The sequence below is a fragment of the Physcomitrium patens genome, chromosome 13, assembly GCF_059467195.1.
Source record: "Physcomitrium patens ecotype Gransden chromosome 13, ASM5946719v1, whole genome shotgun sequence".
Lineage (NCBI taxonomy): Eukaryota > Viridiplantae > Streptophyta > Bryopsida > Funariales > Funariaceae > Physcomitrium > Physcomitrium patens.
In genome coordinates this window covers 17536346-17554270 of record NC_143422.1, presented here as the reverse complement: position 1 = coordinate 17554270, position 17925 = coordinate 17536346, and the positions used below count along the sequence as shown (strand labels likewise).

The 17925-nt window shown below is 31.3% G+C and overlaps 1 protein-coding gene across 1 annotated transcript; it reads left to right on the top strand.

Annotated features, from left to right (window-relative positions):
• The first annotated feature begins 202 nt into the window (after positions 1-202).
• On the top strand, positions 203-2168 carry LOC112290213 (large ribosomal subunit protein eL8y). Its single transcript, XM_024536282.3, has 7 exons — positions 203-276; positions 507-563; positions 697-904; positions 1020-1189; positions 1345-1473; positions 1623-1715; positions 1929-2168. The coding sequence occupies exons 1-7, from the start codon at positions 274-276 to the stop codon at positions 2058-2060; spliced, it is 792 nt and encodes a 263-aa protein (XP_024392050.1). The 5' UTR covers positions 203-273; the 3' UTR covers positions 2061-2168.
• The last annotated feature ends 15757 nt before the right edge of the window (positions 2169-17925 follow it).

Sequence of the window (17925 nt, the reverse complement as noted above, 5' to 3'; positions counted from 1 at the left end):
TTCAAAGGAGGGTGAAAATCACCAAAAAGTAAACTTGATATTAGAACACACTTCTCCGACGAGGCACCAAACCTACATCCGAACCGAAACCCAGCAGGCTCGGACTAACTGCCAAACCTACGAGAGATTAGGGCTGGGACAGGCTCGAGGGAGAGCAGAGAATGAGTTTGGCGGAGTCCGACTGGGTTGTCTCTTTTGCTGGGCATGCCTCCCCCCGCGTCTCAGCTCTGCTCTGCTCTGCGTCGGCCTTGATCCCCCCCTTCGCCCTTCGCCATGGTATCATCATCGCACTCCTCCTCTTTCATTTTTGGGCTATTCCCTTTCAGTGTCGCCAATTTCCGAATGAATGTTGCTGTCTATGGGTATGGGAGTTTCGCGATTCACGCTTTAAAGTTTACTTCCTTGTTCTCGTCCATGGTTTAAGGTTTATTATTATTATTATTATTATTATTATTTTCTGTTTTGTTTCTTATTTTCTGACGAAGCTCTTGGTGGTTCCTGTCTAGGCTCCCAAGAGGGGTACTCTCAAGACTCCGGTCGCAGCTCCCGTGCAGAAGAAGCAGGTTAGGGATTCTCTGATTTTTGTGTCTCGGGATTCGAAGGGTGCTTGTGTGGATGTAATCTGTAATATGCGCCTGTAAATGTGACGCACTAAATTTTAATAACGACGAGGGGGATTTATGATGATTGGAGCAGGCTCCAGTGAAGACTGTGAACCCTCTGTTCGAGAAGAGGCCGAAGCAGTTTGGTATTGGAGGAGCTCTTCCGCCCAAGCGGGACCTCCACCGGTTCGTGAAATGGCCCAAGTACGTGCGCATTCAGCGCCAGCGACGTGTTTTGAACCAGCGTTTGAAAGTCCCTCCGGCTCTGAACCAGTTCACGAAGACTCTGGACAAGAATCTTGGTAGGTCGCTGTTGTCGAACTGGAGGGTTGTAATGTTGTGGGGTGGATTTTCGATAGGTCTGTTGTGGTGGCAATGTGAGAGAGGTGTTGAAGCGATTGTGGTGGATGAATGCAGCCACGAGCTTGTTCAAGTTGTTGTTGGAGTACCGACCTGAGGACAAGGCGGCGAAGAAGGAGCGGCTTCTGAACAAGGCAAAGGCTGAGGCAGAGGGCAAGAGCGTGGAGTCGAAGAAGCCTGTGGTGGTGAAATACGGAATCAACCACATCACGTACCTGATCGAGCAGGTGCGGTTGAATGAGCTGCAATGGATGTGTGGGTTGGATGTGAGACGGGTGCGATGTGGGGGATTGTAAGCGGAAGCGGATGTGAGGCATGTGTTGGGAGGGGTACGGTGGGACGGAGTGGGGATTGACTGGGTAAAGGGGTTGGAACAATGCAGAACAAGGCTCAGCTGGTGGTGATCGCTCACGACGTGGACCCGATCGAGCTGGTAGTGTGGCTGCCGGCACTTTGCCGGAAGATGGGCGTGCCGTACTGCATCGTGAAGGGGAAGTCGCGGTTGGGACAGGTGAAGTGACGAGAGTGGAGTGGGCAATGTGGATGGATAGAGTGGAGAGTGATGGAGGAGGATGAGTAGGGTGATGTAATGCAGGAAGCGGAGCGTGTGTGGCAAGTGAGTGGATTTCTGAAGGAGAGGGGGTTGTGGTGTGTGAACAGATTGTGCACGCGAAGACTGCAACAGCGTTGTGTTTGACAGCGGTGAAAAACGAGGACAAGCACGAGTTTTCGAAGATCATCGAAGCAGTGAAGGTGCGTGTGGAAAGAATGTTATGCTTAGCAGTTTTGGAGGTGGCGGTGGTTGTAAAGATTGTAGTGGTGGTGTTTTGAACATGGGGTCAGAGGAGAATTGGTTGGACGTGTGGAAAGAGTAGTGGTTTCATTTAGAGAATGAGATGGTGTATTTGGGGTTGAGGTCGAGAATGCGAGGGTGAGTGTGGCTGAAAATGGGGTTGATGGACGCAGGCGAACTTCAATGAGAAGTACGACGAGCATAGAAGGCATTGGGGCGGTGGCATCATGGGTGTCAAGTCACAGGCCAAGACGAAGATCAGAGAGCGAATTCTTGCCAAGGAGGCAGCTCAGAGAGCAACTTAGGTCGTACGTTGGTCATTATTGGTCTGTTAATATGGAACATGCAAATGTTTTTGAGATTTTTTTGTTTTTACACCAGATGAATTAAGTGCACACCATTCATTATGGATATTCGATTTGCTGGTTTTTCTTCTTATGTTAATTTGATAATGATGTGGTTGGGATTGTTGTTTAGTTTTTTATATTCTCTCGCTCTTTCTTTTGCTCTACTCATGTGCGATCTCTGTTCGGCAAGAGCTATGGAGAGATACTTCTATGCCGATTTGTGGAGTTTGCAGGTTACGTTCTTTGAGGGTTGTCGGCATTGTCGACATTGAGTCATAGATTGTAAATACTGTAATGTCTGTTGTTTATGGTTTGGGGTTTCGAGGCGCATTGTTGTTGGTTTCCTTCTTTTCAATTTGTCCAGCCTGTGTCTGAGGTTGCTAGGAATATACCAACTGTCAATTGAGGACCAGAGTAAGCTTCATTCGAACATACACATTTAGTGCATGCTAAACAACTGGTTTTGTCGTGGACCGGCTTGGTGAAGGAGGAACTTCCTTTACCCGAGCTGAGGAGTATGCTTACAAAATGTCCTTTGATGAGAGTAGAAGCGTCAGGTCAGACTGCGCCTTTGCTGTGCTTCGGTACAGCTACTCTACGAAGAGGAGGCTGAGTCATAAATTTGTGAATTCATAATTTGCGAAACCACAATATGTACCTTGGTATTAGTGGCTTGTCTCTGATTGTTAGTAGTAATTTAAAGATCAACTTTGTATTTCTTGGTGTAAGGGCATGGAGTGTTAACTGGCGCAACAGGTAATCAATGAATAGTATTCAGTAATTGGTATGTTTATAAACGTTCTATCCATACCCGGTGCAAAAGGCATTGAAATCAGAAATCAGAGTAACACACACAAGAAATGCTCATCTCATAAACGGCTTAGCTAGCCTAACTTAAAAGTAAGATTATATTATGGAGAGTGATGTACTTAAGAGAAATATGAATACCAGCGTTATCCCTGGGATATAAGTGACTTATTTTTTTGTTGTTCTTCGCCACCTTCTGATATGCCGCTGTCTTCGTGAATGAATGGTAAATTACTTAGATAGTTGATGGTGGAAAGTTCAAATTGTCTTGCTGTGCGTTTTCTTATTTTTATTTTTATTTGTCGTGACCTTGTTGACTCAGTTTGAATGTGTCATTAATTTTTGAGGCCCCAAAACAGAGATGTAGAAAACATATTTAGTTTGTAATAATTTGGGTGATAGAATGAAGATAGAATCCTCTTGTTTTCAAAAAATAAAATGAAGGGTGTCTAATTGGCTTTCAAGACAGTTCACTTCCGGAATTTAATGAAATTTCCATATTTTACTATAGAATTTAATGTAAAAGTTTTTGTTGCAAAAAATATATTTGTTGCATATTTGGTATTTCTCTAATTTTTTTAATAATAATTTTTTGTAAAACTTTAATAATCAAGTAATCAAAATTTGTATCTGAAGGCTAGCACAATATAACATAATCTTAAAAAAATAGTTATAACTAGAGTAAATTTTGTTTATCATTGTAAAAGTATGTTGTACTGCACTGATCAAAATCAATTCGCAGTAAAGAAGTTATAAAAAAAAAATCACTAGTAATTAATAATACAGTATATATATTGTTCTAATATTTAATTTCGCCTATTTTATACTTTCTAGATTCAAAATTCAATCTTTTAAAGTTTTTTAAAAACTAGGATTTTGATTTGCATAGAACACCAAATAGAAGTATTTATTAACTCCATATATTTCTGAACTGTATTTGGTTGTCTCTACCCTTGAAATAATTTTTGTACAAGACATGATCTTTAAAATTCTAATTCCTTACAGAATAAAGCACAATGACAAAAGTTTGCCTTTGATAGGATTATACTATTTTTTATAGTAAAATTTAGTTCTTTTTTAATCTAAAATAACCTTAAAATTGATGAAGTTGGTATTAAAGAATATATCAAATCTAATCAACAATGTACAATAATTATTGAAATTCAAAATATTAAAAATTATAATTCTAATAACATATTTTGTATTTGTTTTTAGATTCAAAATTCAAATACAATTTCAATAAGAATAATTTTTTGTTAAGATATGATACATAGTCTCTTAATCCAAAAAACACAAATTTATAGTCACAACTAAAATATTTTATGGTGTTGTAGAAAAACTATAATTGAATTGTATGAACACAATTTTTAGCTACAAATTTTAAATTGATAACTTATATTTTTAAATCATGCACAAATTAAATTCGATCTATTTAAAAATTTGTATATTTAAAAGGCACTCAATGACAAAGTATTTTTCAATTTAACTTCTACTTTAATTTAATATACATCTAACATAGACCAAGATCTTAGAAAGAAACTGTATTTATGTGGTTATATTTGGCATAGATTATTTTTTGTTTTTAAATAGATTTATATTAAAAAAAAAGAAAAGAAGCAAAAAACAACACCAATGCAACATATCATTATCATTTACACCTATATGTCATTTAAAGTTGAAACAATATTATATTTTAGAAATATGCTTGAGCCGAATATATCTAAGATTAGGCACATTATCTAATATACAAGTTGGTTTCTAATCCATGGCTATTGAGGCTATAGAAAATATTGTTTTATTGAATAAGATGTTTTTTAAAAAAGCTCTCTTATACGTTTTATTACTTTAGTAAAATACTATGTTTTCAAAAAAATCTATACTTATATAATGTGTATATTTAATAAAATAAATTTAATATGAAAAATATATATGAATTTAATTTTTTTAAAAAAGCTAATCTATAAATTTTTTATTGAATATTTTAATATGTTAAAAATAATCACTTGTTGAAAAATAAATAAATGACTTAATAAATGTAATTTTTTTTTAGGCAATATAAGAAATCATAGATGGCTACATAAATTTCTTAAAAGGTGTAAATTAAATAAAAAACATAGATTTATTCTTGTAATCTTATTGTGTAAGAAATACCAATTCTAATGTGCAAGAGACTCAAGATTGTTTAGACTTAAATGTGAGTAGATGTCACGGACATACTCATGTAAGCCAATAATTACATATACAAATAGGCAGAAGTAAGGAAAAGTATATAAAAGTATGTTAATTCTATAGTATTTAATACAAAAGCTTCTTAGAAGCTTCCTAGAAGCTTCATAGATGCTGCTTTAACTTCATAGGTGTCTTTAATTGACTTTTTGGATTAGAAACGTGGTCAACAAGTTGGCCATGTACCACACATGTTGCTAGCTTAAAGACCAAGCTAACTATGTGGTCCGCACGTAGAAAAACTTGCCTTGTAAGTCAAGGCATGTGTTCTACAAAGTCAACACATATTCGAGGTCCTATAGATTGTCGCCTCATAGCCTCTAGTTAGATAATATATATAGAGACAAGAGTGAAGCCTTCTTCACTTTTGTCAACTCCTTTCTTGCTTCTAGTCTAGTTTCAAGGATCTCTACTTTTCTTCTCTTTTGGCAATAGCCATTCTAGTTTCTCTTTCAATATACATACTTGTTTATTTATATTTTGTTACCTTTCTTTGAGTGAAGGCTCACTTGTTTGAATTAATTTTTCATCGAGTTCTTATCCTTGAAAGATTGATAAGAGTACACCTACAATATCAGAGCTTTGTCTAATCTTCATTAAGAGTGGATTATCCTTTTTTCTTAATAATATATAAGAATATTAGAAGTTGTAGATTACTCTCTTCTAAATTGATATTGTCCTTAGTATTTTCTTTGTTCTCAAGTCTTCTCTTCTATTTGTCTTGAGCGATATTAGACATCTTCTCTTTTCTAAGTGTTATCATGGCAGAACTTCTTGAAATGAAGAGTGCAATGGCACAAATGCAAGAGCAATTGAGGGAGTTAATGCTTGCGATGCATCAACTCAATTTACCACAACAAGGAACAAGAAGCTTGGCAGGAAGTAAAGATATAGAAATGGTTGGAGCTGCTTCAACATCTGCACCAAACCATATCCTTTCTCTTATGGTGGAACGCCCTTCCAGTGTTAGAGAACCAAGAATTATCCTACTCGAGAAGTTTGATGGCACCAGATCCAAGTTTCGAGGATTTATCAATCAAGTGCAACTTGTGATTGAACTTCAACCCCAAAGCTATCCAACTCCGTGATCGCAAGTTAGATTCATTCGTACGCTTCTTTCAGGATTAGCACTATCATGGTTTTCATCTTTTCTTGAACGACAAGATCCAATATTGGATAATCTAGAGGCTTTTTTGGCAGAATTTTGATCCATGTATGGAAAACATGATGCAATTCATGTTGCAACCAATAAGATCCGTATTTTACGACAAGGCAATCGATCAGTAACATTATATGCTTCAAAATTTCAACAACTTGAAACTGATATTAAGTGAGATGATGCTATACTTATTAGCCAATTTCTCTATGGATTACAATATGAGGTTAAAAAATTAATGCTCAACTTACCTGATCATCAAACATTGAGTCAAGCAATTGACTTTGTTGAGAAGTGCGACAATAAGAAAACTAAACCTGTTCATGTAGAAGCCATAGATGGTCGTCCATTATCTTTTGGAGATATTACTCACCAAACTCTTTTTATAGAAGTAATAATCAATGGTCATAATAGCTTTGTAGTATTTAATATTATTATATCTCCCTCTAATCCAATCATTTTAGGTTTATCGTGGTTAGAAAAATACAACCCTCAAATAGATTGGATTTCTCGAAGTCTTACTTTCTTTAAAAGTATAACTAACAATGTAGTTAATCAAGTAGAGAGTCTTAAGTCTAGTTCAATTAAACCCGTGTTTATAGGTGCAAAAGCTTTCTTGTATACTAATATGAAAGAATCACCATATATTATTTATACCACACCTGTTTCTAATGGTGCAAAGACTTCACGTGGCATTCCAAGCCAATATCAAGAATTTCAAGATGTATTTGAAAAAAAAGAATGCGGATACACTCTCGAATTATCGTTCCTAAGATTGCTCAATTGACCTTCAAGAAAGAGTACAACCGCCATTTGGACCAATCTCCAGTTTATCTCAAAATGAGTTGACTCAACTCAAGGAGTATATTGAAGAAAATCTAGCCAAGAATTTCATACGCCATTCTAAATCTCCGACAGGAGCTCCAATTCTATTTGTGAAGAAAAAAGATAGATCATTGTGGATGTGTGTTGATTATCGAGGACTCAACAAGATTACCATCAAAAACAGATATCCACTATCTTTAATATCTGGACTTCTTGATCAGCTAAATCAAGCTAAAATCTATACAAAAATAGATCTCCGGGGAGCATACAATCTAGTACACATCAAAGAAGGAGATGAATGGAAGACTGTGTTTCAAACTAGATATGGATATTTTGAATACAACGTCATGCCTTTTGGACTTACAAATGCACTAGCAGCTTTTCAACATTTAATGAATGATATTTTTTGAGAGTTTTTGGACGATTTTGTGGTCTATTATCTAGACAATATCTTGATCTATTCTAAGAATCCAGAAGAACATGAACTTCATATTCGTTATGCGTTACAAAAATTAATAGATGCAAGACTCTATGCCAAGATAGAAAAGTGTGTATTCCGCACTACTCAAGTCGATTTCTTAGATTATATCATTTCAAATGATGGACTTATGATGGATCCTAAGAAAGTTCAAACTATTATAGATTGGAAGATTCCAAAAACGGTAAGAGATATCCAATGCTTTTTGAGATTTGCCAACTACTATCGGATCTTCATCAAAGACTTCTCTCGAGTTGCAGCTCCACTTATATATTTGACTTGTAAAGACAAACTCGAATGGAATCAAGAAGCGGAAGTTGCTTTTGAATCTTTGAAGATAGCATTTATTTCTGCACTAATCTTGTATCAAGTTGATTTTTTCAAAGCGTTCTTTATGGAAACAGATGCATCAGACTTTGCTCTAGGTGCAGTTTTGTCACAAATGGGAACAAATGAAAATTTTCATTCAATAGTCTTTCATTCAAGAAAATTCTCAGCAGCAGAAATCAATTATGAGATCCATGACAAAGAACTTCTTGCAATTGTGGATGCTTTTCAAGAATGGCATCATTATCTAGAAGGCACTTCTAATCTTGTCACCATGTATACGGATCACAAGAACCTTGAGTATTTCATGTCAATACACATATTAAATCATCGTCAAGCTCGTTGGAGCATGTCTTTATCAAGATTCGAGTTCATCATCACTTATCGGCCAGGAAAACAACAAGGTTTGTTCAATGCCTTGTCTACACGTTCTTATCATGTACCAAAAGAAGGACATGCAGCTTTTGAGCAACAAAGAATGGTTCTCTTGAAGCCAGAATAATTTTATCTTGAAGCAATAAAATCAACATTGAATGTTGATTTAAATTTTCTCAAGAAAGTCCAGTTAAGTATGTCTTCAGACCCTCTTATTTATGATATCAAGAATAATTCTTCTAAATCAAATGATTGCTCTAAATTCGAGTTCAAGAACAACTTACTCTAATTCGAAGGATGCCTATATGTTACAAAAGGAGAAGTACGTTTACGTATTCTTCAAGCTCGTCATGACTTCCCAGCAACATGATATTTTGGATACAATAAGACTTTAGAGCTAATATCTAGGGATTTTTGGTGGCCTCAAATGTGGAAGGAAATAAAAGATTTTGTACAATCATGTGATGTTTGCTCAAGATCAAAAACTCCTTGTTATCAACCTTTTGGACTTCTTTAATCATTATCCATTCCAGAACAATCATGGTCTTCTATTTCTATGGACTTCATTACAGATCTTTCAATCTCAAGTTCTTATGACTCTATATTCGTGATAGTAGACTGTTTTACCAAGATGGCATATTTTGTACCATGTACAAAATCTATCGCATGTCAAGAAACAGCTAAGCTCTTTCTTGACAATATCTATCGCTATCATGGATTATCCAAGGATATTATATTAGATAGGAAAACTCAATTTATATCAAGATTTTGGCAGATTCTTTTCAAGATTCTAAAAGTGGATATAAAACTATCTTCGACATTCCATCCTCAAACTGATGGACAAACAGAGCATGTTAATCAAGTTTTGAGCAATATTTAAGATGTACCATTAACTACCAACAAGATGATTGGACAATTCTTTTGCCATTGGTAGAGTTTGCTTATAATAATATAATACATTCTTCTACAAACAAACACCTTTTTTTGCTAATTATGATTATCATCCACGACTTCATGCTTTTGACTTTTTAAAAGTTGATAATCATGTTGGAAAAGATTTGGTGATTCATTTGTCAGAGCTACATGCAACGATGAAGGTGCAGTTAAAAGAAGGTCAAGAACAACAAAAGATCAATGCGGATGTCTATCGAAAGAAACAACTACCATTCCATTTGGGTGATAACGTATAGCTTCTTCATCGTAATATCAAGACCACTCATCCTTGTCACAAGTTGGACTATCGAAGGCTTGGACCATTTTCTATTTCTACACAAATCAATCCAGTTGCATATCATTTATATCTAAGAGAGTCAATGAAAATCCATTCAGTATTCTACGTGTCTCTTCTTGAATCATACAAGATAGTGGATATACCAAGAAGACGATAAGCTCCATCTCCTCCTATAGAAGTGGACAATAATGAAGAGTTTGAAGTAGAAGAAGTCTTAGATTCAAGGCGGCGGAATATCTTGTCCATTATCACGGATATGATATTAGTGAACGCACATGGAAGCCAATAAAGAATCTTGTAAATGCAATAAAGGCGGTGGAGGCTTTTCATTGATGACATCCATCAAAATGAAGATGAAAACCTTCTTTATAAAAGAAACAAGATCTAGTCAAGATAACATTCTACTTTCAATCATTGTTTATAGCTTTTTTGTAATTGTGACACTCAAGAGATGGAGAACCAACAACCAGTGGATTCAACTCAAGAACCTATATTTGCTTACTTGTCGGATGAGACGTTACGATTTTCACAAACTTCAAGACGACGCAATCGAGATGAAGATCTTCAAGAACAACATGTTCTTCATCGAATTGATGGTGAGATACGACGCATTTGGTATCACGATTTGAGAAGGGACTCCTGATGTTTGGTGATTTTGCTAGAGGTGGGAACAATTCGTGATGGTATTCCAAATGCTTTATTCGAAGGAAGTTATGAATGCCTCAATAATGATCAAATAACTGGGTGTTCTTCCTGCCTTGGTATGGGACACTACCGATGGTTGAGAGGCCTTATCAATCATCTTCGAAGAGAACAAAGATCAGAGTATGTGACAAATATAATTTGTCGTATCATAGATTTTTCTCAATATATGATGACCGCTCCTCGTGGAACTCGTCCCTAGAAGAAGAGGGGGTAATGTCACAGATATACTCATATAAGCCAGTAATTACATATATAAATATGTAGAAGTAAGTAAAAGTAGATAAAAGTATGTTAATTCTATAGTATTTGGTATGAAAGCTTCCTAGAAGCTTTATAGATGCTACTTTGGCTTTATATGTATCTTTAATTGACTTTTTGGATTAGAAACGTGGTCAACAAGTTGGCCATGTGCCACACATATTGTTAGCTTGAAGACCAAGCTAACAATGTGGCCCACACGTAGAAAAACTTGCCTTGTAAGTCAAAGCATGTGTTCTACAAAGTCAACACATATTGGAGGTCCTATAGAACATCGCCACGTAGCCTCTAGTTAGATAGTATATATAGAGACAAGAGTGAAGCCTTCTTCACTTTTGTCAACTCCTTTCTTGCTTCTCGTCTAGTTTCAAGGGTCTATAGTTTTCTTGTCTTTTGGCAATAGCCATTCCAATTTCTCTTTCAATATGCATACTTATTTATTTATATTTTATTACCTTTCTTTGAGGGAAGGCTCACTTGACTGAATTAATTTTTAATCGAGTTCTTGTCCTTGAGAGTAGATGCCAAGGATATGAATTAGGATAAAATTTTGAGAGGACAATTCACTTTTGTGTTGCTAAAAGAAAATAAGTAGTCAAAGAGTAGATAAATATAAGAGTTAAAGTAGTCAAATAGTAGATAGATATAAGATAGAAAGAAACTAGAATGACTATTGTCAATTACAAAGAATTTAGAGTGTACATCTAATGTTGATTTAATTTTATTTTTTTAAAGAAAATCCTCTACTTGATTCTTATTATCTTTTAATACTTGTTTAAAAAAAAGTTTTGAATCAAAGTAAAGGGTTTTATATTAAATGCCTACTCAAAGTTTTTTGATTTTTGTGGTACTAAATAGAACAAACAATTTTTTTTCTTTTATAGCTAGATGTTACAAAGAAAGTTGGAAGACCAATTGAAAAAAATGACCTATTTTTAATTTTTATTATCTAATATAATCCTTGAATTTTGGAAGGATAATATTATATTGAAGTATTTTTTTTCTAAGAGTGTAAAGAATAAATATTAAATAAATCCCTAATAAAGCTATACAATAATCGAATGTGATATGTAGATATTTTTTCTTCAATATTAGGAGTTATTGGCCCTATAAAGTGATTTTTGACATAATAAAGACCATTTTAGTAGAAAATTATATCTAGGTGAGATTCTAGATGAGTGTCAATTTAAGGAGATTGAAGATCCTATACATCAAAAATAATTCCTCATATTATGAAAAGAAATAGGAAGATTAAATAAAAAAGCTTTGTTCAAACTTTGCTAATTTTTTTCCATATTTTAGACCAAATATTTTATCTATGATTTGAAATGGGTGGCCATGTCAAATTTAGTATTATAATTCTAAGAGTCCTAGATTTAACATTTGTACTTTTAAATCTTAGAAACTATTGAATATTTGTTTGATATAATTGAAGAGCTTCTAACATCCATATAGACAAGAGAGCTTTGATGGCATCTTCTAGGTTGATGATGCAAATGCCTAATTCTTTACAACTTTTGGTACAAACAAATCATGTTACTTTTGACTAACCTAAGAAAGTAGTATTTTTTTGTAAAAAATTTCTAACCATTATTTTAAATTTTTGAATAGTCTTTTTAAAATTAATCCACATGATTAAAAATAAATATAGTAGAAAAAGTAAGATGTTATTTACAATGATAGCTCAACCTACAATATTGATTTTGGTGGAGTACCAAAAATCTTATTTTTATATTATTCTATTAATAAAAAATTGATCGACATCTTACATATTTAAAAAAAATTCTGTAGGAGATTTCAAAGATTTTACTATTATCTTTATTAGATATCTATATTTATCCAAATTTATTTTTCATAATTGATTCATTAGATTTTTAATAATGATACTAGTATCATTATTTCATTAATATATTAGCTAATGACTTATTGATTGAGGCTTTAAAGAACATAAATAACTTTTAGGTAATATTATTTGACAACTTTTTGAATATCAATATTAAGTAATTTTGGCTTTCAAAATTTAAGTAATTTGAAAGCCAAATGAAACTAAAGTGCTAAAATGCAACTTTTTTTCATAACTCTTTTTATAGAGCAATAATTTGTAAAAGTTCTTTTAATACCAATTGATATACTTGCATCACAGAAACTAATTTTTTAATCATATAAAGAATTTTTTTGTCAAAGCTAAGTTTCTCTAATATTTTACATATAAAGTTCTAAGAAAATTTATCATAGGCTTTTATAAAATTAAATTTTAAAAGTAAAAAGGATTTTTTTTGAAGTCTTATATTAATTCAAGGTCTTCTAAGAAACTAACATGTTATCTAAAATAGACCTCAAAGACAAAAATGTAATTTATTTAAGTTGAATAATCTCTATTAGAACTACTAGGAGTTATTGTTGAATGGTTTTAGTACAAATTTTATAGGAAGCGTTTAATATTGTGATGGGAATCTAATCACCTGACTTATTCTTTGTCCAAAAAACAATGTGATCTTTAACAACACTATGTAAGAACCGACCTTGAGATAAAATATGATTAGTTATAGAAATATAATTATTACCAAATATTTGCCAAAATATTTAGAAAAATTCAAGATTTACTCTATTTGAGCCACATTCTTTGTTTTGAGCCATCTCTTTCATAAATTTTTTAATTTTATGTATATTTAATGGCTTAGATAAATAATTATTTAAATTATTTTTAATTTACATAGATTATTATTAAATAATATAATTATAGTTTTTTTATATTTTATAGATATTTAATTTTTTTTATAAAGATTATTAAAAAGAGAAACTTGGATGCATACTTTACTAATACTTGCTTCATTTGGATTATGAACCTAATTTCATTTGGCTTTCAAAATAAAAAATCTTGCAATAGATCAATAATATATTTCAAATTATTTACTCTTAATCTACATAATTTATGATTTGGTAGGAACTTAATATTATACATTAAATAATACTTTATATGTAATTGTGTACTTTTAAGATTTTTGGAAGATCATTTAATATCCTTACATTGCACAAGATAATATTTAATTTCATAAAATAATTAGAAATAGGAGGAGTAATGAATTACATTATATATTGATTATTCTTTATTAACTTCTTAGAATTCTTGGATACCTTGGAAATCTTAGAAATCTTGAATGTACTTTGACTAAAAATAAAGACCTTCTCTCATGATGTCATTTTAATTTTGAAGAGCTAAAAACAAAACAAAAAAAAAGACTTCAAGATTGTATTTTTTTTTGTATATAATTATGTTAAAGAGTTTTCTTCTTTACATTAAGAATTTAATTCTATAACTTTAATTCATTAGGCAATAGATAAGGTCTCTAACTTAGATATGTAAATTGAAATAAGAAAAACTTCAAAGTAAAAATTCATGATTAAGAAGAAGATAATATCTATTTGTAGAGGCTTTATTTTAATGCTTAGATAGTTGTTGATTCAAGATTCATGAACTTTTTTTATTGAGGATATAAGAAAATGCATAATTATTAAGGTATGATCTTTTTTTGACCATAGAAGTCATAGAATATATTTTTTGGGGAATATTGCTGATGGGTCTCAAGAACAGATAATCTTGCTAGGCCATGTCACCTCTAAGTCATTGATCTTTAGATTTTTGACATATAGATATATAATTACATAGCTGAATATATTGTGGCCAAATATCTAAGGAAGTAGATCTGATTAAGCTATCTTTTTTGATACCTACAAGATAAAGCCTTATTACATAATATTTGTAGAGTACTATTAATTCTATTGTGAAGTGTCAAGTATATGGTCCATTGTATCTCATGCCAAATTATGCTAGTGATTGTAAAATTACACTTTCATAGACATATATATTTATTATGATATTTACCTACATGATTAAATAAAAATAGATAAAAGTAGATATATTTCATTATATTTTCTAGAAAAGCTTCTTAGAAGCTTTATAGACACTATTTTGACTTTGACTTTAAATAAATTTGTAATTGATTGGTATGATAGAAACTTGATTAATAAATTAATCATGTACTGGAAGCTTATAGAATAAGCTAACTATATGGAGTGCATATAGAAAACTTGTCTTATAAGTTAAGATATATGTCTTACAAAGTCAATAAGTTTTGAAGATCCTATAGGATATTGTCACATGGCTCTTAGTTAAGAGTATATATGGAAGCAAGCTTGAAGCTTTCTTCACTCTTTTCAATACCTTTTCAATCCTTAGTCTTATTTTAAGACTTTCTAGTCTTCTTATCTTTAACAATAGCCATTCTAGTTTAATATAATATCATCTTACAGTGATTTTTTATTGTTTTTTAGTGTCATGAGAGTGTAATGACATTTTAATTCTTTGAAGTTCATGTCCTTGGTAGTTTGAGAAAAATGCTCATTTTTTGTTCTTTTCTTGTTTTAGAAGTGAGTGGATTATTTTACTTCTATTTTTTTATTTTAAAAGTTACAGATTATTTATATTTAAATAGATGATTTAATTTTCTAATACCAATTATTTTCTTTAAAAAGAATAAATTTTATTTGATATTAAAAGTTGCAGACTACCTTCTTCTAATTTATCTTATGGATTTGTTAAGTTATTTAAAATAGAAGAAAAATTCATGAATGCTACACTTGGTAGAAGTAAAAATAGATTTGTAACTATTGTAGATCTTTACAAAGTTGTTAATACTCATAGAGTGAAAATTTCATGCATCACTAGTGTCAACTATAGAAACACTAATCCTACGTCTATGGAAGAAGTTTTGAACCTACAACAAGAAATTTTACAATTGAAGGAAGCAAGTAAATTAACTTGACAACTAAATCTAGGAAATTTTTCTTCTATAAATATTACAAAGACACAAATCAGTATGCTAGATAAGTTTGATGGAATGAGATCAAAATTTTAAAGATTTTTACAACAAATCAAACTTTATTTAAGGTTACACTTCTTCCAATATCCTTATGGATTTACTCAAGTTGTATTCGTAGGCGTACTTGTATCTAGAAGTCCTTTCACTTACTTTGTATCTTTAATGGAAAAGGATTTTTAATTCTTTTATTATTTAAATTCATTTTTAGATATATTTATGGCTATATTCAAAGAAAGTTATTAAAAAAGAGTAGTAGAGACTAAGTTCTTATCTTTACAATAAAGATCATAATCAGTCACTTGTCATGTAAATTAGAATGATAAAGTCCTTATTAATAAATTTTGATATACGTTAAAGAATAATATTATAAATTTTTTATTAAAAATGCCAAAGACAAAATCCTTTGAATAATTTATTACTCAAGCCATTACATATAATAATCTATAATCTGAGAAGCATTAAGAATAAAGACTTAGTTGGAGAGGAACAAGTCAAATAATGATGGTTGTTCTCAAGTTTTTAGAAACTTATTCATCAAGGTTGAAATCAATGCAAATTGATATAATATGTTTTAAAACCCTCATGAAGCAAGAATTTTTTTGATGTTGTTAAGAAGATTAAAGCTTATATTATGGAAAAGCTAAGTACATTGCTCAACATTATCTAAAGAAGCAATGCAATCACAAAATGAAGAGCACAATTGCCAAAAAAGATAATCTATTAAAAAATGAGTTTTTTTAGCTATAATAGGGACCATATGGCTGGAATCACGTACAACACCTAATAAAGGTTTTATTCTTTCTTCAAATCCTTCACCTTATTTTACAATAGAAATATGTTTAGGACCTAAAAATCACAAATTCTTTACATTATTAGATTCAAGAGCCTTATCTTGTTTCATAAACAAAGACTTTGTCAAAAAACAAGAAATATCTTTAATTAAGAAAACTAAACTTATACATGTTGAAATAATATATGATTATTTATTTTCTTCTAAAAAAATTACTCATGAGATTTTTCTTTTAGATGTAGCAATTAGAGATTATAATAATATAATAATATTTAATATCATAAGATCTTCTTTCAATCTAATTATTTTATGATTAATATAATTAATAAAATGTAATCATCAAAAAGATAAGATTTCTTATAAATTTAGTTTTTTTTATAATTTAATTCAAAATTTTGATAGTGAAGTAGAAATAGATAAGCCTGGTACATCCAAATGCTTACTAATAGGTGGAAGAGCTTTCATGCATGTAGCAAAAGCAGGGCCATCTTTTGCTATATATGCCACATCCATTTTTGATAGTGAAAAGATATCCACTAGTATTCTTAGCCAATATCAAGATTTCTTAGCTATTTTAAAAAAGAAGAAGATAGATATTTTTTTAGAGTATTGATCCTATGATTATACAATTGATCTATAAAAAGAAACTCAACCACCATTTGGAGTGATCTACAACTTATCACAAAATAAGTTGGTTGCACTAAATAAATACATTGATGAGAATTTGGCTAAAAGATTTGTATAATATTTCAAATATCCAACATGAACTCTTAATTTATTTGTGAAAAAAAAGATAGATTTCTACGGATATGCATAGATTATTGAAGATTTAATAAGATCACTATAAAAATAGGTATCTCCTACTTTTGATTTCAAGACTTCTTAAGTAATTCAATTAAGAAAAGATATATAAAAAAATAGATCTACAAGGAATATACAATCAAGTCTACATTAAAGAGAGAGATGAGTGAAAGATTACTTTTTAAATTAGGTATAGATATTTCAAATATAATGACATCCCTTTTAGACTCACAAATGCACCAGTTGCTTTTCAACATCTCATGAATGATGTCTTTTATGAGTTTCTTGATGATTTATTAATTTTTATTTAGACGACATTCTAATCTATTTTAATATCACAAAGGAATATAAATTTCATGTTTATCATGTGTTACAAAAACTCAGAGATACAAGATTATACACAAAGATAAAAAAAAAGTGTATTCCACACTATTTAAGTTGATTTTTTAAGGTACATCATTTCTAACAATGGATTAATGATGGATCATAAGAAGATCTAGACTATTATGGATTTAAAGGTCCCAATAATAGACAAAGATGTATAATAATTTTTAGAATTTATCAATTGTTATTAAATCTTTATTAAGAAATTTTCTCAAGTTGCAGCTCTTCTTACATGTCTAACATGTAAAGACAAACTTAAGTAGAGCAAAGAAGCAAAAAACATCTTTTGAAGCCTTGAAGATAATATTTATTTTTGCAAAAATTTTATATTGTGTCAATTTTTTTAAGACATTCTTTATAGAAACAAGTACATTGGATTTTTCTATGGATACTTTTTATCACAAATGACAGCAAATAATAAGCTTCATCTAATTTTTTTTTTATTCTAAGGGATTTTCAATGGTTGAGATTAATTACAAGATCCATCACAAAGAACTTTTTACAATTATGGATTCATTTCAAGAATAACATCATTATCTAAAAGGCACCTTGAATCGAGTCATTATATATATAGATTACA